Source organism: Telmatherina bonti (genome assembly GCF_933228915.1).
Source record: "Telmatherina bonti genome assembly, chromosome: 10".
Taxonomy (NCBI): Eukaryota; Metazoa; Chordata; class Actinopteri; order Atheriniformes; family Telmatherinidae; genus Telmatherina; species Telmatherina bonti.
In genome coordinates this window covers 20,238,454-20,259,651 of record NC_136628.1, presented here as the reverse complement: position 1 = coordinate 20,259,651, position 21,198 = coordinate 20,238,454, and the positions used below count along the sequence as shown (strand labels likewise).

Genomic DNA, 21,198 nt, shown 5'->3' with positions numbered 1-21,198 from the left:
TATGCACTCCCATTCCCAAAACTATCATGTTGACAAGCTTTAAAAAAAAACTGCAGTAACGGCTTTGGCAGTAAAGCCATTTCCTGTGTGTTGCAGCCCCCACATCTCCAGATTCCTACATACAGGAACACAGAGGGCTGTCTATGCGCACCAGGGTGCTATTTTTACCCTCACTGTGGGGGACAGAGCTAGGGCAATGAGGGAACACAGCCAAGGGTGGCTTTTCTGTGGCGCGAGTGGTTGCAAACAGGAGCATACGTTGAACCTGAGGGACACATATACGTGCTAATACTAAAAGAAAAACACAGCATGCATGCAGACACACATTTGCTCACACTTTCAGAGTAGAGTGCTCGAAACGTTCATGAAATGTTAATATGTTATATGCCTAAAATATCCACAGAGAAAGCAGCTGCTGCATCAAAGCTAAAAGAAAAAGAAATAAATGAATAATTTGGTTTGGAAAGACCATAATGCAACTGTTAAATAAGAAGTAGCATCTCAGATGATCATATGTTGCTGAGAGGATTTCAACTTGTCATTTATATTCAACACGCCAAACAATTAGGTCAACCTAACATGTGAAATACACACAAAGGAGACTTCAACATGAATTGTCCATTTACTTGAGATAGCTACAAATCCAAGAAACTACATTTAGTGTTTTCAGATTTAAACAAAATTAGGTTTGTGTAAACTTATGTTAGGTCATAACTCTGCATATACATAATATTTGGTATAAGTGACTCAAGTTGCTAATTACAACTAATTAGAATGTAAAACAGCGCAGCCATCTGTTAAATGGTCTTTATAATGTACTAAAATACCTTGGTATACCGAGGAGTTCAGTCAGCTCAATGAATACAAGATGCTGTGGTCCTGATGCTGCAAAACAAGCCCAAATCATTACCTCCCTCCACCCATTTCTCGTTACTTTGGTCTCATCTGTCTAAAGGACATTGTCCAAAAGTCCTATAAACTTTACCCTCACTGTCGTGTTCTTTGTGGAAGGAGGAGACATTTTCCTGGCGTCCTTTCTTAACATGCCGTACTTGTCAATTTAAACTGTGCTGTCATAAACTTTAAAGGTACGTAAGAATGACAGAATTACTGATCTCTAGCGGTAAAGATGGGCACGTTCATGACTTCAATGTCAAGGCACAGTTATTAATTGGTGATCTGGTGGTCAACAGTGGCCAACATTCTTCCAGACATAAATGTGATTTGATCAGCGAGTGGATCCAGTGGGACAAATAAGGCTATCCGCTGTGTATGCGAACCCACAGCGAGTAGATATAAATGGCTCATTTAAACACAATAAAAACATAACACTTGCTCTGTTAAATGATTAGATAGATAGCAGACTATGCACCTTTCACATTTTGATTTGTGAGTTTGATTCGTGTTTTAGTGTTTGTTTGTTTCATTGTTTGTGTTGTTTTTTTTCTTTTTGTTTTTTTAGCTAATCCATCAAAACATTGATTGAAATGTCAAACCAAACTAACAATACACTTAGATAAACAAATATAGACCATCATGATTCTTTTCTTAGTGAGCTATTATTGTGGGTAGTTATTTGTGATGATAGGTGAGAGTATCTCTATAACAGTATAATAAAAATATAAACGTTTAAGATGGTGAAGAAACACCTCCATCTATAAACAGATGTAAGAGCAGCATGCTTAGAAGAAATGAACATTTTTTTGTGTGGAAACCGAAGGAGAATTTGGTTGAAACCTGAAATCTGGCCAAAAATTGGCAAACTTCTGTTTTAAAACATGTTTCATCTTGATATTATACCATATATAAGTCCTAAAGAATCCTCTCCTTTATTGAATTTGTGACAAATGAGCGTTGGCTTTCGGTTGTCAGCCAGCAACTTTAAAAGCTACTTGGTCAAACTCAAAGAACAACATCACAAAAGAGGGGCAGGCAGAAATAATCCTTTCATTTCAGGCCAAGAGAGGAGAGCAGTGACCAGAGCCAGAGGCCTGTTATGGGAACGTGCCAGACTGAGGGGCTACTCTGACAGGTGTGAGAACACAGTGAGGGGCACGCTCACACTAAAGAAGGCCTGCTGGTTTGGAGCATGCTGGGATATAACAGATGCTAGGCTAGGCTGGAGAAAATATGAGAGGAATTCATTACAGGTGAGATTCTTGCCAAAGTATAGCTTTTATTTGGGTCTTCCCATTTCTAGCTCAAAACATCATAGTACAAATTATTCAAAAGTGGAGGAGCTCTTTTATGTCTAAAAGATTTAGAGCTGTGTGTCAGAGCAGCTGTGGCATTGGAACATTTGGCATGACTTCTTTTTATACTTGTAACAAAAGATTTAAAAGAAAATAAAACACTTTCTTGAGCTTTTAATTTCTGGTAACTCAAGGCTTTCTCATGAAGCCAAAGTGCAGAGCCAGGTCTGCACACAGCTACGCTGCAGCTCAGTGTGTACAGAATGAAGCATATGAATGATGTCAGTTCTCTTCTGCAGTGGTTTGAGCACAATTTTTCATTTGCAATCATTTTTTATGTTTGAAATCTTATGAATTCACCCAGAAGGGTAAACTGAAAAGAAAAAAAGAAAGCTCCTGGAATAATATGAATGAATTTAACACTGCTGCCCTCTGGTGGTGCAAACTGACCCACAGTTCATTTAGAGGATTTTTAGAAAAGTACAGGTGGAAGAAAATGATTTATAGTTAAATGTGCATGCATGTTCACTGTCCTGACCTAAATCAGATTTTCTGAATACAACGTGTGCTTTTATGAGGTGTAAAAATCCTTTGACTGTTTACTGTAAAAGCAATTTAAGTGCTTTCTCAGAAACTTCCTTTTTGTCACTTAACACATCTCTTTTATTGCTCTGTACTATTGCCTTGCTTTTCTTACCTGTTTTCCATTGTTCTGCCATGCATCCTCTTCCTCGTGACTACCTGTGAACTCAGGTTTGCCCTTGTTGGGGGGTTTCTGCCAATCAAATGCAATGCTGTGAGGCAGGACATCCGGTCTCCTTCTCAAGCACTTCCTGTTCCTGCACAAATTTCTGCGATGGCGACTGACCACGAATTCCTTATATTGTGTTGTCTCAGGAAAATCATCATCTTCATCATCATTATAACCCTCTTCTGCTTTGGAAGTGGGCGAGGGGGACTCTCTGCTGTCAGAACTCTCACTCACATCTATCACTTGGTCGTCAGGGCTGCAGTCATAATCGCAGAACACGATGGCACTCGGCTTGTGTTTCACTATTCTCAGCACATTCAATGAACAGTCCTCTGAAGCCTTCACGGACACAGGCAGATGGTTACCACAACAGCTATTCAGGACTGGCATAAAAGCAGAAGGACTCTCAGTAGAGCACAAAGTCACTGCAGGAATGTGAAGTATTGCAGCTCTGCACTGTTTTATATTCTGTTCCTCCAACTGAGAATCACCATGAACAGATGCTCTGCAAACATCTGTCACCTCCATGTCCTGACCTGCTCCAGGAGACACACCTAAACTCCATCTGCATTCACAGTGTCCATCCTGCTCCAAGTCAGACTTGGTTGCATCACAGGGGAGGGTGTTGTCCATCGTCAGTTTATTCAATTTTTTAGCATGACTGGCAACACGATCATCTTCATCTATGAGAGTGGCAGGTCCAGACATGGTGCTGAGTTGGTTACTGGCACTTTGAGTGACGTGAGGAACTTGTCCTTGCGGTTCACTCAAAGGGACATCCACAGCCTGGGGACAAGAATGCCTGTCAGACTGCTCCTGAAGAGGCAACGTGCACACGCTGGACCTGCAAGCATTACAATCGAACCAATCCTTCTTTGTGAGCTCTTCTGTCATCGCTCAGGTGTTGGCTCTTTTAAACAAAGTCTGAGTGAGTTCTTCAAGCAAAGCTGCTTAATATTCTAATTACAATTCGGACCATATTTGAATGCTTCAAATCCCTTTGATACCTGAGTGAGAAAGAGAGAAAAATGTTACTTTAGGCAATCAGCTTCATGTTCTCACATGCACACAGGTGGAATATATCCATATATAATATGGTGACATGAGATTCAAGTATGGATTTGTAAAGAGATTTAGTAGCTACTCAAGAACGTCAAAAATTCTGCAGACAAGCTTCAACGCTATGTTACAATCATGTCCAGTCTCATTCTAAACAAGCACTTATTGGACACCTGTTTGAGATCTTAGACCTGCTCAGGCTCATGCAACTGAACCCTCGAGTCTGCTTTTATGACACTAATGATGTATAGTGTCAGCATACATGCTTTCACCTCAGGAGGGTTTTTAATTTTCTTCTTCTCACTCAGAGAATATTATAAAAACTTCACTAATAAGCAACGCTGTTTGCAAGAAATTGAAATCCTCAGTAATAACATTTGATTTTAAAAAAATCTTTGATTAAATAAATTAAATAAATAAAGGCATTTCAAAAGTCTCAACTATGGAAATTGCTACACAAAACATGAAATAGCGAGCAAAACTAATCTATATGTCATTGTAGTTATTTGTACAGGAGCAGCAAAAGAATTGAAGGTTGGAAAGTTCATGTTCTGTTGAAGGACTTGCAAATGCAACACTTAAATACTTATAGTTCTGAATGAAAGAAGAACTAAGATATTTAAATTATTATCACATACAGTGTGTTTGTCAGTCCTACTTCTTGGGACAGAAGCTTGGTGTTAACCAGGTGTGGAGATGCAGGGACACATGGTGGATCAGGAGCATGATTGGAAAATTCTGATCTACTCTACATAGATCTGGATAGATTTCTGTAAGAAACAACTGAAAACTAACACAATCTTTTAGGCTTTTAAACAGCAATAAATACTAATAATAGTAGCACCGCAATGACGGCATGGGCTTAGAATCATGACCATAACACAGCCTGCTGCTATAGCTGTCAGACATTTTTCTTGCTTTTTTTTCCACATACATATTTTTCTCAAACACATTGTTTTTTCCTGGTTGGTAGCTATTTCTGGCTCTGGCTAGTGCACCCTTTCCTTGCCTGGTATGTTTTTCTTTTCCATTTAAACATGTTATGTAAAGGACTAACATCAGAAATAATGTGAAATATTGAGAGGCAAAAAAAAAAAAGATTCACATATCTGTTCATAAAATGTTTTAACCCGTATGTGTGTAAACAAAAAGACAAGTATCCCAATAAATCTACTGGATGTTGGAAAAACTATCACTGTAGAGTAACTTGACAACATCATTTTCATTAATATGTGATTGTTGTCACGTATGAGGACATTTGTAGTTGTCACTTGTTTCCTAAAACACCCGATAGATCTGACTGCATTATGAATAAACATAAAGCGTAAATTTCAACATACCAGGTAGAAGTTTATGGAAGCTGTGACATCCAAGATTTCTTCCAACAATGCAGTCTAAAGAATCAGAAGATTAAAGGCTGTATCCAGTGAGAGAAGCTCTGCTAACACCAATAACACAGAGCCAGAGTTTATTTAAGTAAAGATGTGAAATACTGTGAGGGGAGGAAAGGGGAAAAAAGGGGGGCAGAGGAATGCTTTTCCCTCCTACATTACCTCAGCAAGAAGAAAGGGAGCTCCACAGGCAGGTGTTTGAACTATATCTGTAAGAGTGTGTATGCGTATGTGGGACTGCTTTGCACGTGAATGCAAGTGTTTGCAAGAGGAAAATAAGATAAATTATGCCCTCAGGGCAAAGACAACATGCAAGTTTGTTGTGGAAATAATCGGAGATTAAAAAGCTTTACGTAAAACAGTCTCAGATTAAAATGCTTGGGGGTCTTTCCACCCTCCCCGTTCCACCTTTCCCCTCTGCTGTGCAATATGGCTCAGGGCGACGGATTTTTCACCTTACACGCACATTCCTCGACAACACATGAGGTAATGCTTTAAACTGTGCATAACTGTGCTGATCTGCTCCCTAGACGCCTCTTTTTTTTTTGTAGAAACAGCAAAGCTCACCCTGAGTTTGATAAACAAGGAAAAGAAATGAATAGCCATCACAAAGCTGTGGGTGGATTACAAAATTCCAGACATTTGTCAGAAAACATTGAATTCTATGTTTAGGAATGTCTGGTTAGGAGTGAAGACCTGCAATTTGTACACTCACTTTGAAGATGACTGTGCCTGTTGAAACCTGTTGTGCAAGAAAGGATCTTTGGTCATGGGTAATAACGGTGACATTTGTTTCACACAAAAATTGTGGTCATTTATTTACCAACTTTACTCAGAAAGCACAAATCAGAAAGGTATAAAGCATTAATTTGTTAAAATGAAATAAACTCAATGAGGAAAAATCCCATATGGGAATACCTGATGTATCTATTTTTATCCATTTATTTGTTTTCAGATGTTCACTCCTACTCATTTGGACAGTTTGTGCATAAAAAAAAGGATGCTGTTGTTGAAAATTTCAAATATAAGCTATAATTTTAAATAATATGTTTTACTTTGTCTTTTTTTTTAAATAAAAAAAATAAGTCTGCCAATTTACAAGAGACCCAAGCCCAAGTGGCAAAATTTAGTTCATATGAGTAAAAATAACACCTGTGAACAGAAAGAACAAAACAAACAAAAAAAAAAACACTCAATAAATATGCCCCAGATGTTGCCTTTCTTCATCGTTGTAATGATTGATCTGCATTAACATAACTCAGGTATGTATTTCATCGCAGGCTATGCTTACCTGCTGAGGCACGCTTCACGTAGCATTCCTGCTGCGGAGAGGTACATTTACCTCTGTCAGGCTGCAGAGCAAAAGTTCTTACTGAAGATATAAAATCATGGCGACAGAAAAAAAAATATTGATGTAAATGTGTATTAGGATGTTACTGGTTTCCACTGAGGAGGAAAAGGTTTAGAAGAGAAAGAAGGAAAAATAATCATTATCACATACATGTTTAAAAAAAAAGTAAGCTGTGGTGCTGAAAATGTGTAATGTAGATACTGTCTGAAATATTAAAGATAAGAAATCCTCATTTTAGCAACAAACACTGACATACACTAAGCTTGTTTGACTTTGCTGCTGTATGACAGAAAACATGGGATTAAAATTCAACTTAACTGCCTGGTGGGAAAAATGAATATTCATTGAAAACTCTTTGAATGATACATTTAATAGGTTGGGTGCAAAACTTTGACTGAGAGTCACCCTTAAGTAAAAAAAAAAAAAAAAAAAAAAAAAAGACAGGTATTTTTCTAATAAAAACATAATTTTGTTAACTACTAAATCACTTTTAACATTGGCATGGCAGCACCTGGACATTATCTACTTTTGTTTCCACTGCATTAGATTAACTGTCTCACATTCCTTCGTGGTTGTAGTACACACACGCAAAAATGTCAACCTTTTCCTGAATATATTAGAGGTCATGCAAAAGTTACGGTTACATGGGTCACTCCTTGGTGTGGACCCCTGAGGATGGGACATGTATGAAGCTTAAGCACATAGAAATTTCCATTTTGGTTTCCTGATGATCCTTGTTTGTCTTTTCCTAAACATTTTTACTCTCCAGGTGTATTTCCTCTTAATTTCACCCTTTTATTGGTGCATAAAACCAATACACCACACACACACACACACACGCACACGCACACACCACACACACACACACAGCAGAGGCAGATGGCTGCCTGTCCTTGAGCCGGTTCTGCCGGAGGTTTCCTTCCTGTTACAAGGGAGTTTTACCTTCCCACTGTCGCCAATGTGCTTGCTCGGGATGGGAGATTGAGTTGGATCCTCCAACTCAAAAAAACAAAACAAAAACCTCCAACTCATGCTGTTGGTTTCCTTATATAGGCTATTATAAATTGACTTTCATTATGGTGGGTTTTTTTTTTTCTCTGTCTGTAAAGCCTCTTGAGATGGCATTGCCGTGATTTGACGCTACATAAATAAAGTTGAGCTGAATTTGAATACCCTTTCAATATGTTCATTCATTCATTTTCCGAACCGCTTATTCCAATTCAGGGTCGCGGGGAAGCTGGAGCCTATCCCAGCCGGCTTTGGGCGACAGGCAGGGTACACCCTGGACAGCTCGCCAGTCCATCGCAGGGCATGTTCACTTTTTGGTTATTCTGTATTAGTTCAATTTTACATAAAATGTTGTATTTGTCGTGAGTAATGTTAAAATAATAAGAAGAAGAACAACAACAACTTTATATCACTTTGACAGAATACATGTATGAAAATAATATGAGCTGGAAAATTGCTGTCTTTGACGCCAGAGACGTTTACTGTGTCTACTGTGAAGCTGAAAAAGAGAGAAAGCAAATCCGGAAAGAAACATTAACCGCTCGCATCTTGAAGTTTGACCTCTCCGACTCTCCGTAGTTTGGGAGGAAACGCAGCAGCGCGGTTGGTTTTTATGTTTGGCTGTAATTTCGCGGGAGATTAGCCAACGATAGCCTGTCTGTTGACAACTCCAGGGATAACATTTACTAATATATATATTTTTTTTTTATTGAAACGCTATGAGTTTGTGGGTGGACAAATATCGCCCGACTTCTCTCGGGAAACTCGACTTTCACAAAGAACAAGCAGCTCAGCTAAAGAACCTGGTGAGAAGAGAAACACCTTCATGTCTGCTGGATAGCATTAACAACATGCACGTTTGTTTTAGCTACATTACCAAAGAGTTGTTTCTTGTTTCGGTGCTGTCTCTTGCTTATATTGTCAGCGTCATCAGATGTCAGCTGGCTTGCAAGAGTTTTCAGTGTTAAACAGCGGATTTCACCCGAGTCTGAACATCATCTATCATTTAAACGAGATGACTTATGACAGCACACTGACACACAGTTTCCAACAGTTTGGGCTTTTATTACCAAAGTAAAGTAGTTTGTGAGAACATACAAGTGTAGAGAACCTCTTTAACATCTTTGAACAGATGCTACATTGTTATCTGAATGAAAGTAATACACACGCTTTGATAACATTTGTAGCCATGCAGTGTAGTAACCAAAACAGAAAACTCCAGTGTATATAATAAATAACTATTTTATTATTTAGTCATATTCAGAAACTAAAATTTGCTACAACATAAGCTGGCCATATGTTGATACCATGTCAGAATTAATCCAAGCATCTCCTTCTGCACCATATCTTGACACAGTTTCCACATGACTGTCATTGTCATATCTGTTTACTGTGTGTGTGTGTGTGTGTGTGTTTAGTCCTAAAACTGTAACCTCAAGCCTCTTATTAATGCTTGTTCCAGGTTCAATGTGGGGACTTCCCACACTTGCTGGTGTACGGTCCATCTGGTGCAGGAAAAAAGACACGCATCATGTGTCTGTTGAGGGAGCTGTATGGAGCTGGGGTGGAAAAGCTCCGCATAGAGCATCAGACCATTGTGGTGAGAAAGAGCATTATGATCATAGTCACTAGATCCTGCATGCTACAACTGTTGTAGAAAACCAAACCCATGTGCATTGTCTCCAGGCACATATCTGTTCTTATAAAATCAATTGTAATATAACTTTGATTTATTTTGTGGACTTCAGGCTCCATCAAAGAAGAAAATCGAGATCAACACAATAGCCAGCAACTACCACTTAGAGGTCAACCCAAGGTAACTGTAACACCGTTTTCCTCTACTTTACATTTTACAGAGAGGTTTAAGTATTGATTTAAGTGTGTGTTTTGTGGTACAGTGATGCAGGAAACCAAGATCGTGTGGTGATCCAAGAGCTTATTAAAACTGTGGCTCAATCCCAGCAAATCCAGTCAAGCACTCAAAGAGAATTTAAAGGTAAACATATCAAACGCCCCTTTGTGTTGGTGAAACTTATGAATAGCAATGCCTATTTTACAGCAGCTGTGTTAAAAAGATGTCCCCAAAATGTATTTAACATTCTTTTCTGTAAAGTGCTCTCTGTTTTTGCAAACAGCTTGTGTCTCATGTAGTAATTGGAAAAGTTCTCTTCTCAGTGGTTTTGCTAACAGAAGTAGACAGACTCACAAAAGACGCTCAGCATGCTTTGCGTCGGACTATGGAAAAGTACATGGCCACTTGCCGTCTCATCCTCTGCTCCACGTCCACCTCCAAAGTCATTGATCCAATACGAAGCCGTTGTCTAGCTGTCAGAGTTCCTCTGCCGAGCTCAGAGGAGGTAAGACGCAGATCCCGTCTTGGAGCACAATTTCTTTTTAGCTTGTGCATTTAATGAATAAGTTAACTGGCATTAAAGATGATAGTTTCACCTTTATCTCATTTGAATGTGTGATGTCCTGTTTACCAGGTCTGTAGCGTTCTGACATCAGTCTGTAAAAAGGAGGGTCTGCTGCTGCCACCTGAGCTGGCCAAAAAAATCAGCGACAAGTCTGGTCGCAACCTCCGTAAAGCCCTCCTGATGTGTGAGGCCTGCAGAGTGCAGCAGTGAGTTGTGACTAATATTAAACTTCCCACTGAGCAAATCCAAAGAAAATATATTTGCTCACATAAGCTGTGATAATCTTCTCCAGGTATCCATTTTCAGTGGATCAAGAAGTGCCAGAGACCGACTGGGAGGTCTACCTGAGAGAAACGGCTAATGCCATCGTGAGTCAGCAGACTCCTCAGAGGTACGAGAGGAAAACGTCAAGACAGGTTTACTTGTGTCAGAGATAGAAGAAGATATCATAATCTTGATTCACACCCTGTCTGTTCCAGGTTATTGGAGGTTCGAGCCAGACTGTATGAACTGCTGACTCACTGCATCCCTCCTGATATTATCATGAAGGTATCGTACACCTGAGAGACGCATCGCACGAGTGGAAGTGGCTTTGGGTCGGTCACTTCTAAAGACGTTACAGTTAATTTTTCCTTGTTTCAACAGGGTCTGGTGAAAGAATTGCTGAATAACTGCGATGGCCAGCTGAAGGCAGAGGTGGCCCATATGGCAGCCTACTATGAACACAGGCTACAGCTGGGCAACAAAGCCATCTACCACCTGGAGGCATTCACCGCCAAGTTCATGGCCATTTACAAGAAGTTTATGGAAGATGGACTGGATGCGATGATGTTTTGAGATTGAGTGTACTTTAATACTTGTGAGACGTCAGACGGTTCCATGATAATACCCAGATAAGGAATTCAGTCGACAGATTTACTTGCATACTTAGCCAGGGATTGTAGTAAAAGTGTGCCAAAGAGTGGTAGTAATGAGATGAGAAGCGATTGAGAGAAAATCTAAATAGCTGCTCTGCTGGTGTAAAACACAGAAAAGGTGTAAAATAAATGATTTGTACTAAAACTGTTCTGAGACGTTACATTAAATTGCTTCTCTGGTAATATCACTTTATAAATGTCACCAAATGTAGTTTATTACCAGAAGCAGACATAGAATACCTTCCATAGCTCTTAATGATATGTAGCAGAAGTTTTTTAAGCATCAGTCTGACTGGAATCATGTGGCTGATGGGTCATTTCAGCAAAACAGGGCTAAATGTGACACAGTTGAAAAGAGGGAAACAACAAGGGACATGTAACACAACAGGTTCAAAGAAGATGCAGAGTATGTGTAAGTATCTCATTTTGTGACATGAGGACTAAAGATATGAACAAATATTACAAACGGACAAGTTTGAATCACATTCAATGATTAAAACACAAGGACGTAATCACATCAAGACAAATAGCTGATCTGCATCCTTGTCATAAATAATTAACATCAGTCTTTGAGAAGATAATGTCCTTGTTCCAAAATTTGCTTTGTGGCTTAAAGAGGCCATTTATTTGGTGATTGTCAGACTTCTTCACACAGCCACATACAAACCTCAGATGTCTGCAGTTCCACTTGAGACTGATGTATGTGCTTCATAGTTTAGTGCTGGGTTTAGTGCTTGTTTGAAAAGAGATAATGACGCCTTAGAAAAATTGAACAGTTGCTAACTGGGATCTGATCAAATCCAAAACTTTCATTAAATAAAGCTAAACAAATATTAAAGTTCAACTTTAACTATGAAATCCAAACTGCTGAACATCCACAGTCATTAAAACTTCAGTAACACTCCTCGTGCCTCTTGGACATGTAGTAAATAATGAGGCCCAGAGTGATGAGCACACCTAAACCTACCAGCGTCAGGAAGCCCACCACAGGCCTCTTTACCAGAACCTGGCAGCCCAGGCATGGTTGTGGCACAGTGGGACACTGCTGAGGAGCAGCTCCTTGAATGGGGAAGCCATTGTGTTGGATGATGTTCTGGTAGTTGGAGAGAGACGCCTTGACGATGACCTCTTCGTGGACTTGGCCATACAAGCCAAACCCTGGGTCCCTTTGGTCGTTCAGGGCGTAAGCAAAGTAACCCTTCAGGTTTACACCGTCTAGTGTGTACGCTGTAGATGGAGGAGGAAAAGCTACATGTGAGATATTCAGGATTTAGTTTAACTACCTTACAGCCCACATAGCAGTAAGGTTCTGTATACTTTGGAGATTGTTGCCACCTATTGGTTTCACAGTGTTACTGTGTAACCTAATAAGCTTTCCATTCAAAGGAGTGTATCTGTTGATGTTTAAAAATATGCGCCCTGAGTCAGCCAGCTGACTATTCAGGGGTCATTGACTTAAGTGTGCTCAATAATTAAGTTCCACAGAGACCAGTAAGGGGAAGATGTTAAGTCATCTCCAAAGGACTGATCTCTTTTAAATTCAGCATTAGAAATCTATTAATGCTATAAAATGCCAAACACAAAAGCTCAGTTTCACCTTTAAGTGCCTCATTAATATAGTTGTACAGGTAGTAAACTCTCAGGCTGTCTTTGAAGCGGGCCGAGTCTTCCTGGACTCCATTAGCCATTACGTAGACAGGTACATCACCATAGTGCTGCTTCACCTGACAACAAAACAACATCTACTATCAATTTGGTATAAAACTGCTGGAAAAGCATAAAATACATTTCTAAATGGGCCGTTTAGGTATCTTACTGTGTTAAATCTCGTCATAATAAAAGAATTCAACCTAAATTAATATTACCCAGTTGAGTGCTTTCCTTAGACCCCAGGGCACAACAGGCCTCGGTGACATGATCCAGGTGGTGTCTACCATGTGTTGGACCTCGAGCATCGCTATGTACGTGTATCTGTGGACACGGAGATGTTGCAGAGGACGTGAAATGCAGGATGTACATAGTTAAAGACAGTTTAGCCAGTTATCTACTAAGATCGATTCTGACTAGAGCTTCTCTTGAATGTCTCCAGTGTTTACTGTGTGTATGAATTGTTTTAAAATAGAAACAAATAGAAAAAAAAAAAGTATCTTACGAGTCTTCCTTGGCATGAGTGACGAGCTTGGAGCTGAAGTGGCTCAGAGCGAAGAAGTCATATGTCCCTTTAACCAGATCTCGCTGTTCCTTGGTGAAAATTGGCAGACTGCGGAAACAAGAAGATGCTGCCTTAAAAAAACAAACATCAGTAACTAAATAGTACAAGTTGGTAGATATGTCATGAATTTGTCAACTGTTTGTGGTTAATAAAGCCATAAAACGGCAAGTGATATGAATAAATCTAAACAGGTATAGTCTGTTTTAATACCGTCACAACACCAGCTCTTTGAGATATCCCATCTTACTGCATCTCTGAATAACCCTCTTATAAATTCAACCCCCTGATCTCTCTGCAAACACAAATACATCAATATGTGTCGTGGCAGAGATACAGATGGTCCACAGCTAGGCTTCTTCTATGCCCTAAAAAGCTACTGTGATGAAGTATGAATGATTTGTACTTAAGCGAGTTGAGCTGACGCAGCCAGCTCCTCATTCCCTGAGGATAGTCCCCGCTGCCAAAGATCGGCTCTGCAAACCAGCCGACGCAGAAGTCTAAAACCCTCTGAGCAGGCTCCACGTCTTCTCGGCTGTACGAAAACGCAGGCTCCACCCAGTCCATGTGCAAGGCCAGAGACACCTGAGACAAGAAGAAATGTGGGGGGGGGGGGGGGGGGGGGGGGGGGGGGGCTCAGATGATCATCTTACACCTTCTCACTGACTACATCTGCTGAGAAACTATTCAGCTTTTAGATTTATCCACCGTACTTTTTCCAACTCTGCTAGCTGTTTATTTGTGTTGTATTTTATATTTTACTGCTACTTTCATATCAATAAGAACCATTTAGAATGAACAGAAACAAAGAACATCAGCAAACAGATTGGAAACGCATGCTGCAGATGAATGTGTCGTGAAATGATTTATGGAAACTGACACAAGAACAGAATGACGAAGACGCTTCTTCAACATAAGAAAAATATGAACAATACGGTTTATACGACTAAGAAAAGACGCCATCTTTCTACTGACCTGTCCACCCTGCAGATGTCTAAACTCCTTGTCATACACATGCCAAGCCCGAGCATGCGCCAGCAGCATCTGGTGACCCTCCTGGTAGCTCACCATCTCATCATTAGGCTCATTGAGCGTGATCCACATCTTCACATGGGCCCCCAGTTCTCTGTAACAAAGCCTAGCGTAGTCCGCAAAGGCCTCGGGGGTCTTACTGAGAAAACAGTCATAAATCGGATTTTACTTCTGCACTAATGAGATGAGTAATATCAGCAGAGCCGAAAACATTCAAAATAAACGGCTCCATATTGTGGATTCCCTTTAAAGCCAAAATACTTTGAAGAATGAAAAAAAAAAAGAGAATTTTTTGGTTTTTCAAAATGTGAGTATATGCTGATTTTCCAAAGTTTTAACTTAACAATCAAAATTAGACAACACAAGTAGCTTGAAGACGAGGTGAAAGCAAATCGAAGCAAACTATTACTAACCTTGCTGAGAAGTCTCAGCATATCTAACCCCTTTGGTGATGATTTGGCTGCACCATGCTCATTTTTTAGACATGCAATTATGGTCAAGAAGAAGTCATTGGTCAAAATATACTATAATGTTGCTAATTGTTGTGAATTAAGTTATTAATAATAATATGTTTTAAGTAAAATATGAGATGTGAATACTAAGCTCACTATTTTATATAAGTGAAGATTAAGCAATACATTAATGCATATTTACATTTACATCAGATCCACCAGTCAGTTAGAATAAAGCACGAGACAGAGATGGATGTTTGCTAATTCATTGTTTGGAACAAATTTCCTGGTTTGAATGGTCATAAAACTTGTTCCAAAACATCTCCAAATCATTTCAAAAGCTCAAAATTGACTTTGGAGAAGAAAAAAAACAGACAATTTTTCACAATAAACTAAAACAAGAAGGCAAGAGACTTCTTTCTTATCAGATTTCAACACTAAAACAAATGAAAAGATAAATGAAGGAATAAAATGAGCCTAGTTTCCGACCTGTTGAGCCACTTCCCTTCAGTGTCCAGCGGGGCCGGCAGGCTGCTGCGCTGGCGAGTGTGGTGCCACAGGGTGACCACGGGCATGACATTAGCCTGCAGCAGCTGATGGGTAAAGCAGCGGTAGTATCCCAGCAGAGTGGTGTTAGGATGAGCCACATCACCCATTGGCACCAGAGCAGACCAGTTGAGGGAGAAGTGGAAGTGGTTAACCCCAACCTGCTGGATTTCATCCACCTAAAGAAAGGTGAACAATAAACATGTCAGTCATTTAAAGATGACCTCTTTATATAAACACATATACAGTGAGCATGCGAATCTATAAAAACATCTCACATTTAAGTTACTGTTACTGTGATATGAGATAAGAGTACAAAGATCACATTGAAAATGGAAAAAAATATTGTTTTTATAAAAAGTTTTGCTCATTTTGACTTTGATGTCAGTAATATTTGTCTCTGCTGCATTACTGCTTTTGTCAGTAATACTTTGTAAGCATTTTAGAAACATATCAACTTGTCTTATATTACTATTATTTACTATTATTTTTAGAAGCCATTTTTTTCTGTTCTTGCTCAATAGTTCATGGCTGAATCTAGAGCTATGCTGCTGGATCACATGGACAGTGTGCTTTAGCATCATATTGCTGAAATAAGCAAGACTTTCCCTGAAAAAGACATTGTTGTTGGTAGCATTGTTTTTGACCTTCCATCTTTACTTTCAGATTTTCTGCAGATCACCAAACCTTTATAATTTGATCCCAAATTAGAACAAACCAGAATTAAGTTTTTCTTAAAGCCTGTCACTGTCGGATACATATAATTATAATGATTATCATACTAACATATGATATTGAATTCTCATTATTCTGTGGCTGCAGTCCTGTGTACTGCTGATTTCTTGTCATTATTAGATTAATATGTCTATAACTACAAAAAAAAAAATCTAAATATGAAAGAATTTAAATATTGCAAAGAGCCAAAAATAAATCTGAAGAGAATGCAAATTTGATCTTATGATAGTTGTTTGAACCAAATCTGTTTGATGCAGGAGCAAGACCGCAATTCATGTTTTAACTTCAACTTGAAAAGGAAGAAATTAGTATCAGACTGAACCTGATATTATCTGTGAAAAATTTATGAAATTTTGTCTTATAACCTTTTTATTCATATTATTCAGACAGACCTGCTGCCGAATGGTTGCGTAATCTGCACAATGCGTGGCTCGGCGTAACGGCGGAGCACTGAGGACCTCCAGCTTGATCAGCTCACCGTTGTTGGATATGTTCCAGAGGTAAACACTGGAGTCCACAAACTGAGTGGGAGCTGTCTCCACCTGTGACATGAGGGGAAAAACAAACCAAAAACACACAGTAGTGTAAAAGATGAGTTTGCTTTACCTCTGATCATGCTCACTCATTACACACAACTGCAGTTAAAAGGCAAATGGGACAAATCGATCACCACAGCTGGTCTGAGCCGTGCAGCTCAGCAGACAGACTGTGTGAGTTCATGTGGTTTATGATTAAGAGAGGATCTGTTGTCATCCCCGTTTTTCACCTGGACTTTCACCATTAAAACTGCATGCTCATACTATAAAGTAAACACGACTGCAAAAGAAGGAAGGGAATTACAAACACTACTTTAAAACACTACTTTCTTCCTTAATATTTAATAGAAATAAAATTTTTATGACACCTCAGGGTTAGGCATCTGTACAAGGTTCTTTTTATCTGCAGCAGGAAACCAATTGGATGAAGAATTGATATAGAATACAAAAAGATATGCCTTCACAGAGTTAAAAAAACAAAAACAAAAAACTTCACACTTTACTGAACAGTGAATCACTATACCAATTGAAGCGAAGTTACAGTGAAGTTAATATGTTCTTAATGGCCTTAACCTGGGAAACATTGTGGATGTGTCGCATTTGTCATCCAACCTCTTCCCATTTATGCAACCCCCCCCCCCCACACACACACACACACGTACACAGTACACCCAAGGCACACCTGTATGGAGTTGGCGGATACACCCCAGGCAAAGTCACATGGGAAGAGTCCTTGTGCTGGTCTGTTCTCTGGAAGCTCTGGAAAACCATTTCCGTGGATGACGTTTCTATAAAAAAAAATAAAAAAAAAATAAAAAAAAAAAAAGAGGGAGAAAAAGAGCCGGTTTAAATTATTTATTGAGATGATTTATTGAGATTTACTGTTGAAGCCTTTCAGTTCATTCCAGATCTGAAATATAAGTTACAAATTTCACAAACTTATTTAATTAAAATCTCCTTTTAGTTTCATCCTAAATGGATTTTTCCATGTTTCTGCATAACTCTACAGATTACATATAGTAGCAGGTATCCATCTGCGTCAGTAGCAAAGCGATATCCAGAAAAACGATTCATAGGGACACTTAGACAAGCTCATTAGATTTTAGCAATTACTGGACAAATTCAAGATATATAAACAAATGACATCACAATGCACTCTAACACTGACTTGTAAAAGGTAGCTGAAGTCTTTGGCTCCCTCTTCATGTCAGGGGTATTGAAGTCAACATAGTACAGTCCACGCCGAATCCCATATTCTCTGTGCCACTCAAAGCCATCGATCAGAGACCAGGCAGTGTATCCAATTACATTCACTCCATCTATGATAATTGCTGTGATATAAACACATTTAGATGGATGACTTCATGTAAAATGAATCTTTTCATAAAGCTGGGAATGCACACTCACATTTTAGTGTTTCTGCAATGAACCTCTTGAGGTAGTACATGTGTTTTGGGTCCTTTGTTTTGGTGGTCCCGAGGACGTACCTGTGTGCAGCAGCAGGGGAAAACGGTGTGTTCAGCCCAGGAAACACCAGAGCAGTAACACACATTAGCATCAGAGATGTAGAGGTTAGTATGCATAGCAGTAAAACCTACCAATCGCTCTGCACCACAAAGATGGGTGGCTTATCATACTCTGCGTTGATCCAGTAGAGAAGCATCCTCAGGTCCAGATCCTCCGTCTGTCCAAACTTCAGGCTGTCGTTGATGAGCTGGAAGCTCAGCGTCGCTCCGTGAGACAAGGCAAAGAAGTCAGCTGTTCCTCTTATCTGCTCCCTCTCATCCTGAGTGAAGGAAGGTAGTCGTGAACCCAACCTTGCCTTCATGCATGGGGGGTAGTCTCCATCTGCAAACAGCGGTCGGGCAAACCAGCCCAGGACGTGGTCCAGGGAGCACTGGCACTGTTTCAGGCTTTCCAAGCGGGTGCGACTGGGCTTGATCCAGTGAGATGCAAGTGCCATGGAAACCTTACCGTGCTGTCGGGGGCGATAGTGGCTGTCGTAGAGATGCCATGCAGCTGCATGAGCCTGGAGGAGAGAAAGTGACAGATAATGGAGAGACAGAATACAAAGAAAAGGGACAAAAACAGGAATAAAAGACAGACTTTTGCTTGCAGGTCCGAGCTGATCACACAGCATGACTGCTGATTGATACACAGCTCAATTTGCTCAAGTTTACTTTTTTTTTCTAAAATACCAATTCCTTTCTTGAAGATCTAAGACACAGTAACTATCTCAGTAGTAATTACATCCACTTCAAAAGTAGAACATTTCTTACATCTTAAGAATGCAAAGTGTTTGATAATCAGAGACAAAACAGTTTAAAACAGTTTAGATATTATTTAAGCACTAAACTTAAGTTGCTTGCATGTCAGACCACATGACACACACTGGAAAAAAAAAAAACCTGGTGATACAAACAAGGCCGGATTATCCAATGGGAGTCATGGGCATGGGCCATGTGGGGCTTACATAGGGCATACACCAGCAATTTGGACATGAAACAAAATGTACATAAAAGCCAGATAGTTACACCACAGTGTAGTGTATTGCTACTGTTACCATTGGCTGAGAGATGTTAATAATGTTGTTTCAGTGTATCATTCAATTTTCACAACATTGCAGTGGGGAAGGGGGCCCCTATAACACTCTGGGCCCAGGGACTTGAACACTTTTAATCCGGCCTTGGATACAAACCTTGAGGAGATTGTGTCCAACCCGGAACGGCAGATCGGGGTCGTTCTTTATCCCCGGCGCAACCACTCCGGTTCCATATCCGTGCTGCGCCACAACAAACGGGTTATCAATGGTGATCCAGAACTTGACATCGTCCCCAAAGGCGCGGAAACAGAAATCTGCGTAGTCCTTAAAGATCTCCACAAGCTCCGGGTTGCTCCAGCCCCCCAGGCTCTGCTGGAGGTGATCGGGCAGGTCCCAGTGATACAGCGTGACCACCGGCTGCACGCGGATCAGTTTCAGCGTCTTGATGAGCTTCCGATAGTAGTTTGTGCCGATTTCGTTGTAACTCCCGCGCGTGCCGTTGGGGAAGATCCTGGACCAGGATAGAGAGAACCTGTAGTGGCTGACCCCGAGCTGTCTGATGGCACGGATGTCTGCGTGGATGTTGTGGTAGCTGTCGCTGCCCACGTCTCCCATAGTCATGCGGTTGCCACCGCGCGTAAAGGTGTCCCAGATTGAGAGTCCTTTGCCATCCTTTTCAAAAGCCCCCTCTACCTGGTAAGCCGCCGTGCCCACCGCCCATACGAAGTCCTTGGGGAAGGTATCATAAAGAAAAGCCTTGTCTCCCGGATAGGGCAGCTTCTCAAAGCGTCTCCACGTCCTCAAACCTGCGTTTGGCTTTGCGACCGCAGAGCTCAGGGCGAGAAATGTCAAAAGCGCAACCAAAGATACCATGATTCCTGTTCCTACCGGCCTCTGATATCCAGTTTATTAAAGTGGTCTCCACTTCGCCATGCTAGGAGGGTTTGAGTGGCTGAACCGGTGACTTTAGCGTGCAGCCAGCCAGCTGTGAACCCACCACACACGCCTCTTAAAATCTATCAATTATTAGCCAAAGCACCTGACGCACGGAGGTCTCCAGGCGCAGCGTGATGTTAAAAGCCCCAAATAATCAATCGTTTACAAAACAGGAACACATCAGTAATAATCTAAGGGATCGGGGGGGCGGGGGGCTTCACATTAAATAGGCGCATTAGAAGAGGTGACACAGGTGCCAAACCTTTAATATGATCTCCCCAACAGGCTCGACCTCAGCTGGCTGATCTCCAAACTGATATCCACGCCACATGTCAAAAACACCAGAAAGCGGTCTACATTTGGATCAGGATCAGTCAGACCAGCACGCAGACAGGAGGTGAGGAACATATGCAAATAGTGGAATTAGTGTACCCTATTGCACCGTGTTCACTTTACATCCTTATCTCACAGCTTTCTACTGGTTGCTTAGAAACGCAGGCCTCTCGCTGCTGGTCCTGTCATCCATCCAGCATCAATATAAATATCTGAGTGTGTGAGTCAGGTTGGTACTGTAAGGCATGAAACCAGATATGAAAATGCACAACCCCTAGACAGGTTTTGAGATTCAGCAGTACATGTGTATGAGTTCAAAGTAATTATTGTTGTACAGTTTAAAATAAATTAAGTATGAACTGGATTTAAAAATCAGCTGTCAGGGAGGACAAAAGAAGTTTGGACTAACAACTTGAATTAAACATGAAAATAATTATTAGTTTGATTACAACCTCGATAATTAACTGTTAGTACTTAAGAGAAAACATACATTTTAAGAAAAATAAGACAAAGTATCATGGATTTGCAAATAAAAAAATATGTAAACTTAAACAATGACCTCATCACAGTGATGTACATCAGATTCTCAGTTAGTTTGCAAACTTTAAACTTTCCCAGGAGAAACCTAGATTAACATGAAGCCAAATCAACAGGGAGAACTTTCTTGGGTAAACCACTTCTTTATAGGAGAAATAATTATCAACAATGCACACTGCGTGGATGCTGCTGCTTGGTGACTTCCAGTCATTAATGAGGATGGTGTCCATTCGCTGAATCTGCTTTGAAATGAA

At 40.3% G+C, this 21,198-nt stretch overlaps 2 protein-coding genes across 2 annotated transcripts; one reads left to right on the top strand and one right to left on the bottom strand.

Moving 5' to 3' along the window:
• The first annotated feature begins 8,342 nt into the window (after nucleotides 1–8,342).
• rfc3 (replication factor C (activator 1) 3) lies at nucleotides 8,343–11,269 on the top strand. The gene is made up of 9 exons (XM_079247760.1): nucleotides 8,343–8,558; nucleotides 9,215–9,352; nucleotides 9,501–9,568; nucleotides 9,651–9,748; nucleotides 9,928–10,109; nucleotides 10,239–10,375; nucleotides 10,462–10,560; nucleotides 10,649–10,718; nucleotides 10,815–11,269. The coding sequence occupies exons 1-9, from the start codon at nucleotides 8,472–8,474 to the stop codon at nucleotides 11,004–11,006; spliced, it is 1,071 nt and encodes a 356-aa protein (XP_079103886.1). The 5' UTR covers nucleotides 8,343–8,471; the 3' UTR covers nucleotides 11,007–11,269.
• A 398-nt stretch (nucleotides 11,270–11,667) lies between these two features.
• On the bottom strand, nucleotides 11,668–20,011 carry kl (klotho; the record flags this gene model as incomplete). The annotated part of the gene is made up of 13 exons (XM_079248272.1): nucleotides 11,668–12,313; nucleotides 12,684–12,810; nucleotides 12,952–13,057; nucleotides 13,239–13,346; nucleotides 13,702–13,880; nucleotides 14,271–14,466; nucleotides 15,269–15,504; nucleotides 16,453–16,602; nucleotides 17,279–17,384; nucleotides 17,765–17,927; nucleotides 18,004–18,083; nucleotides 18,195–18,625; nucleotides 19,295–20,011. The coding sequence occupies 13 exons, from the start codon at nucleotides 20,009–20,011 to the stop codon at nucleotides 11,979–11,981; spliced, it is 2,934 nt and encodes a 977-aa protein (XP_079104398.1). The 3' UTR covers nucleotides 11,668–11,978.
• Between the last annotated feature and the right edge of the window lie 1,187 nt (nucleotides 20,012–21,198).

Bases quoted from the DNA above. Each gene is read 5' to 3' on its own strand.
- rfc3 (XM_079247760.1), top strand. From the start codon at position 8,472: ATGAGTTTGTGGGTGGACAAATATCGCCCGACTTCTCTCGGGAAACTC. The intron at 9,749-9,927 runs GTAAACATATCA...TTCTCTTCTCAG, and splicing joins CACTCAAAGAGAATTTAAAG to TGGTTTTGCTAACAGAAGTA. The intron at 10,376-10,461 runs GTGAGTTGTGAC...AATCTTCTCCAG, and splicing joins GAGGCCTGCAGAGTGCAGCA to GTATCCATTTTCAGTGGATC.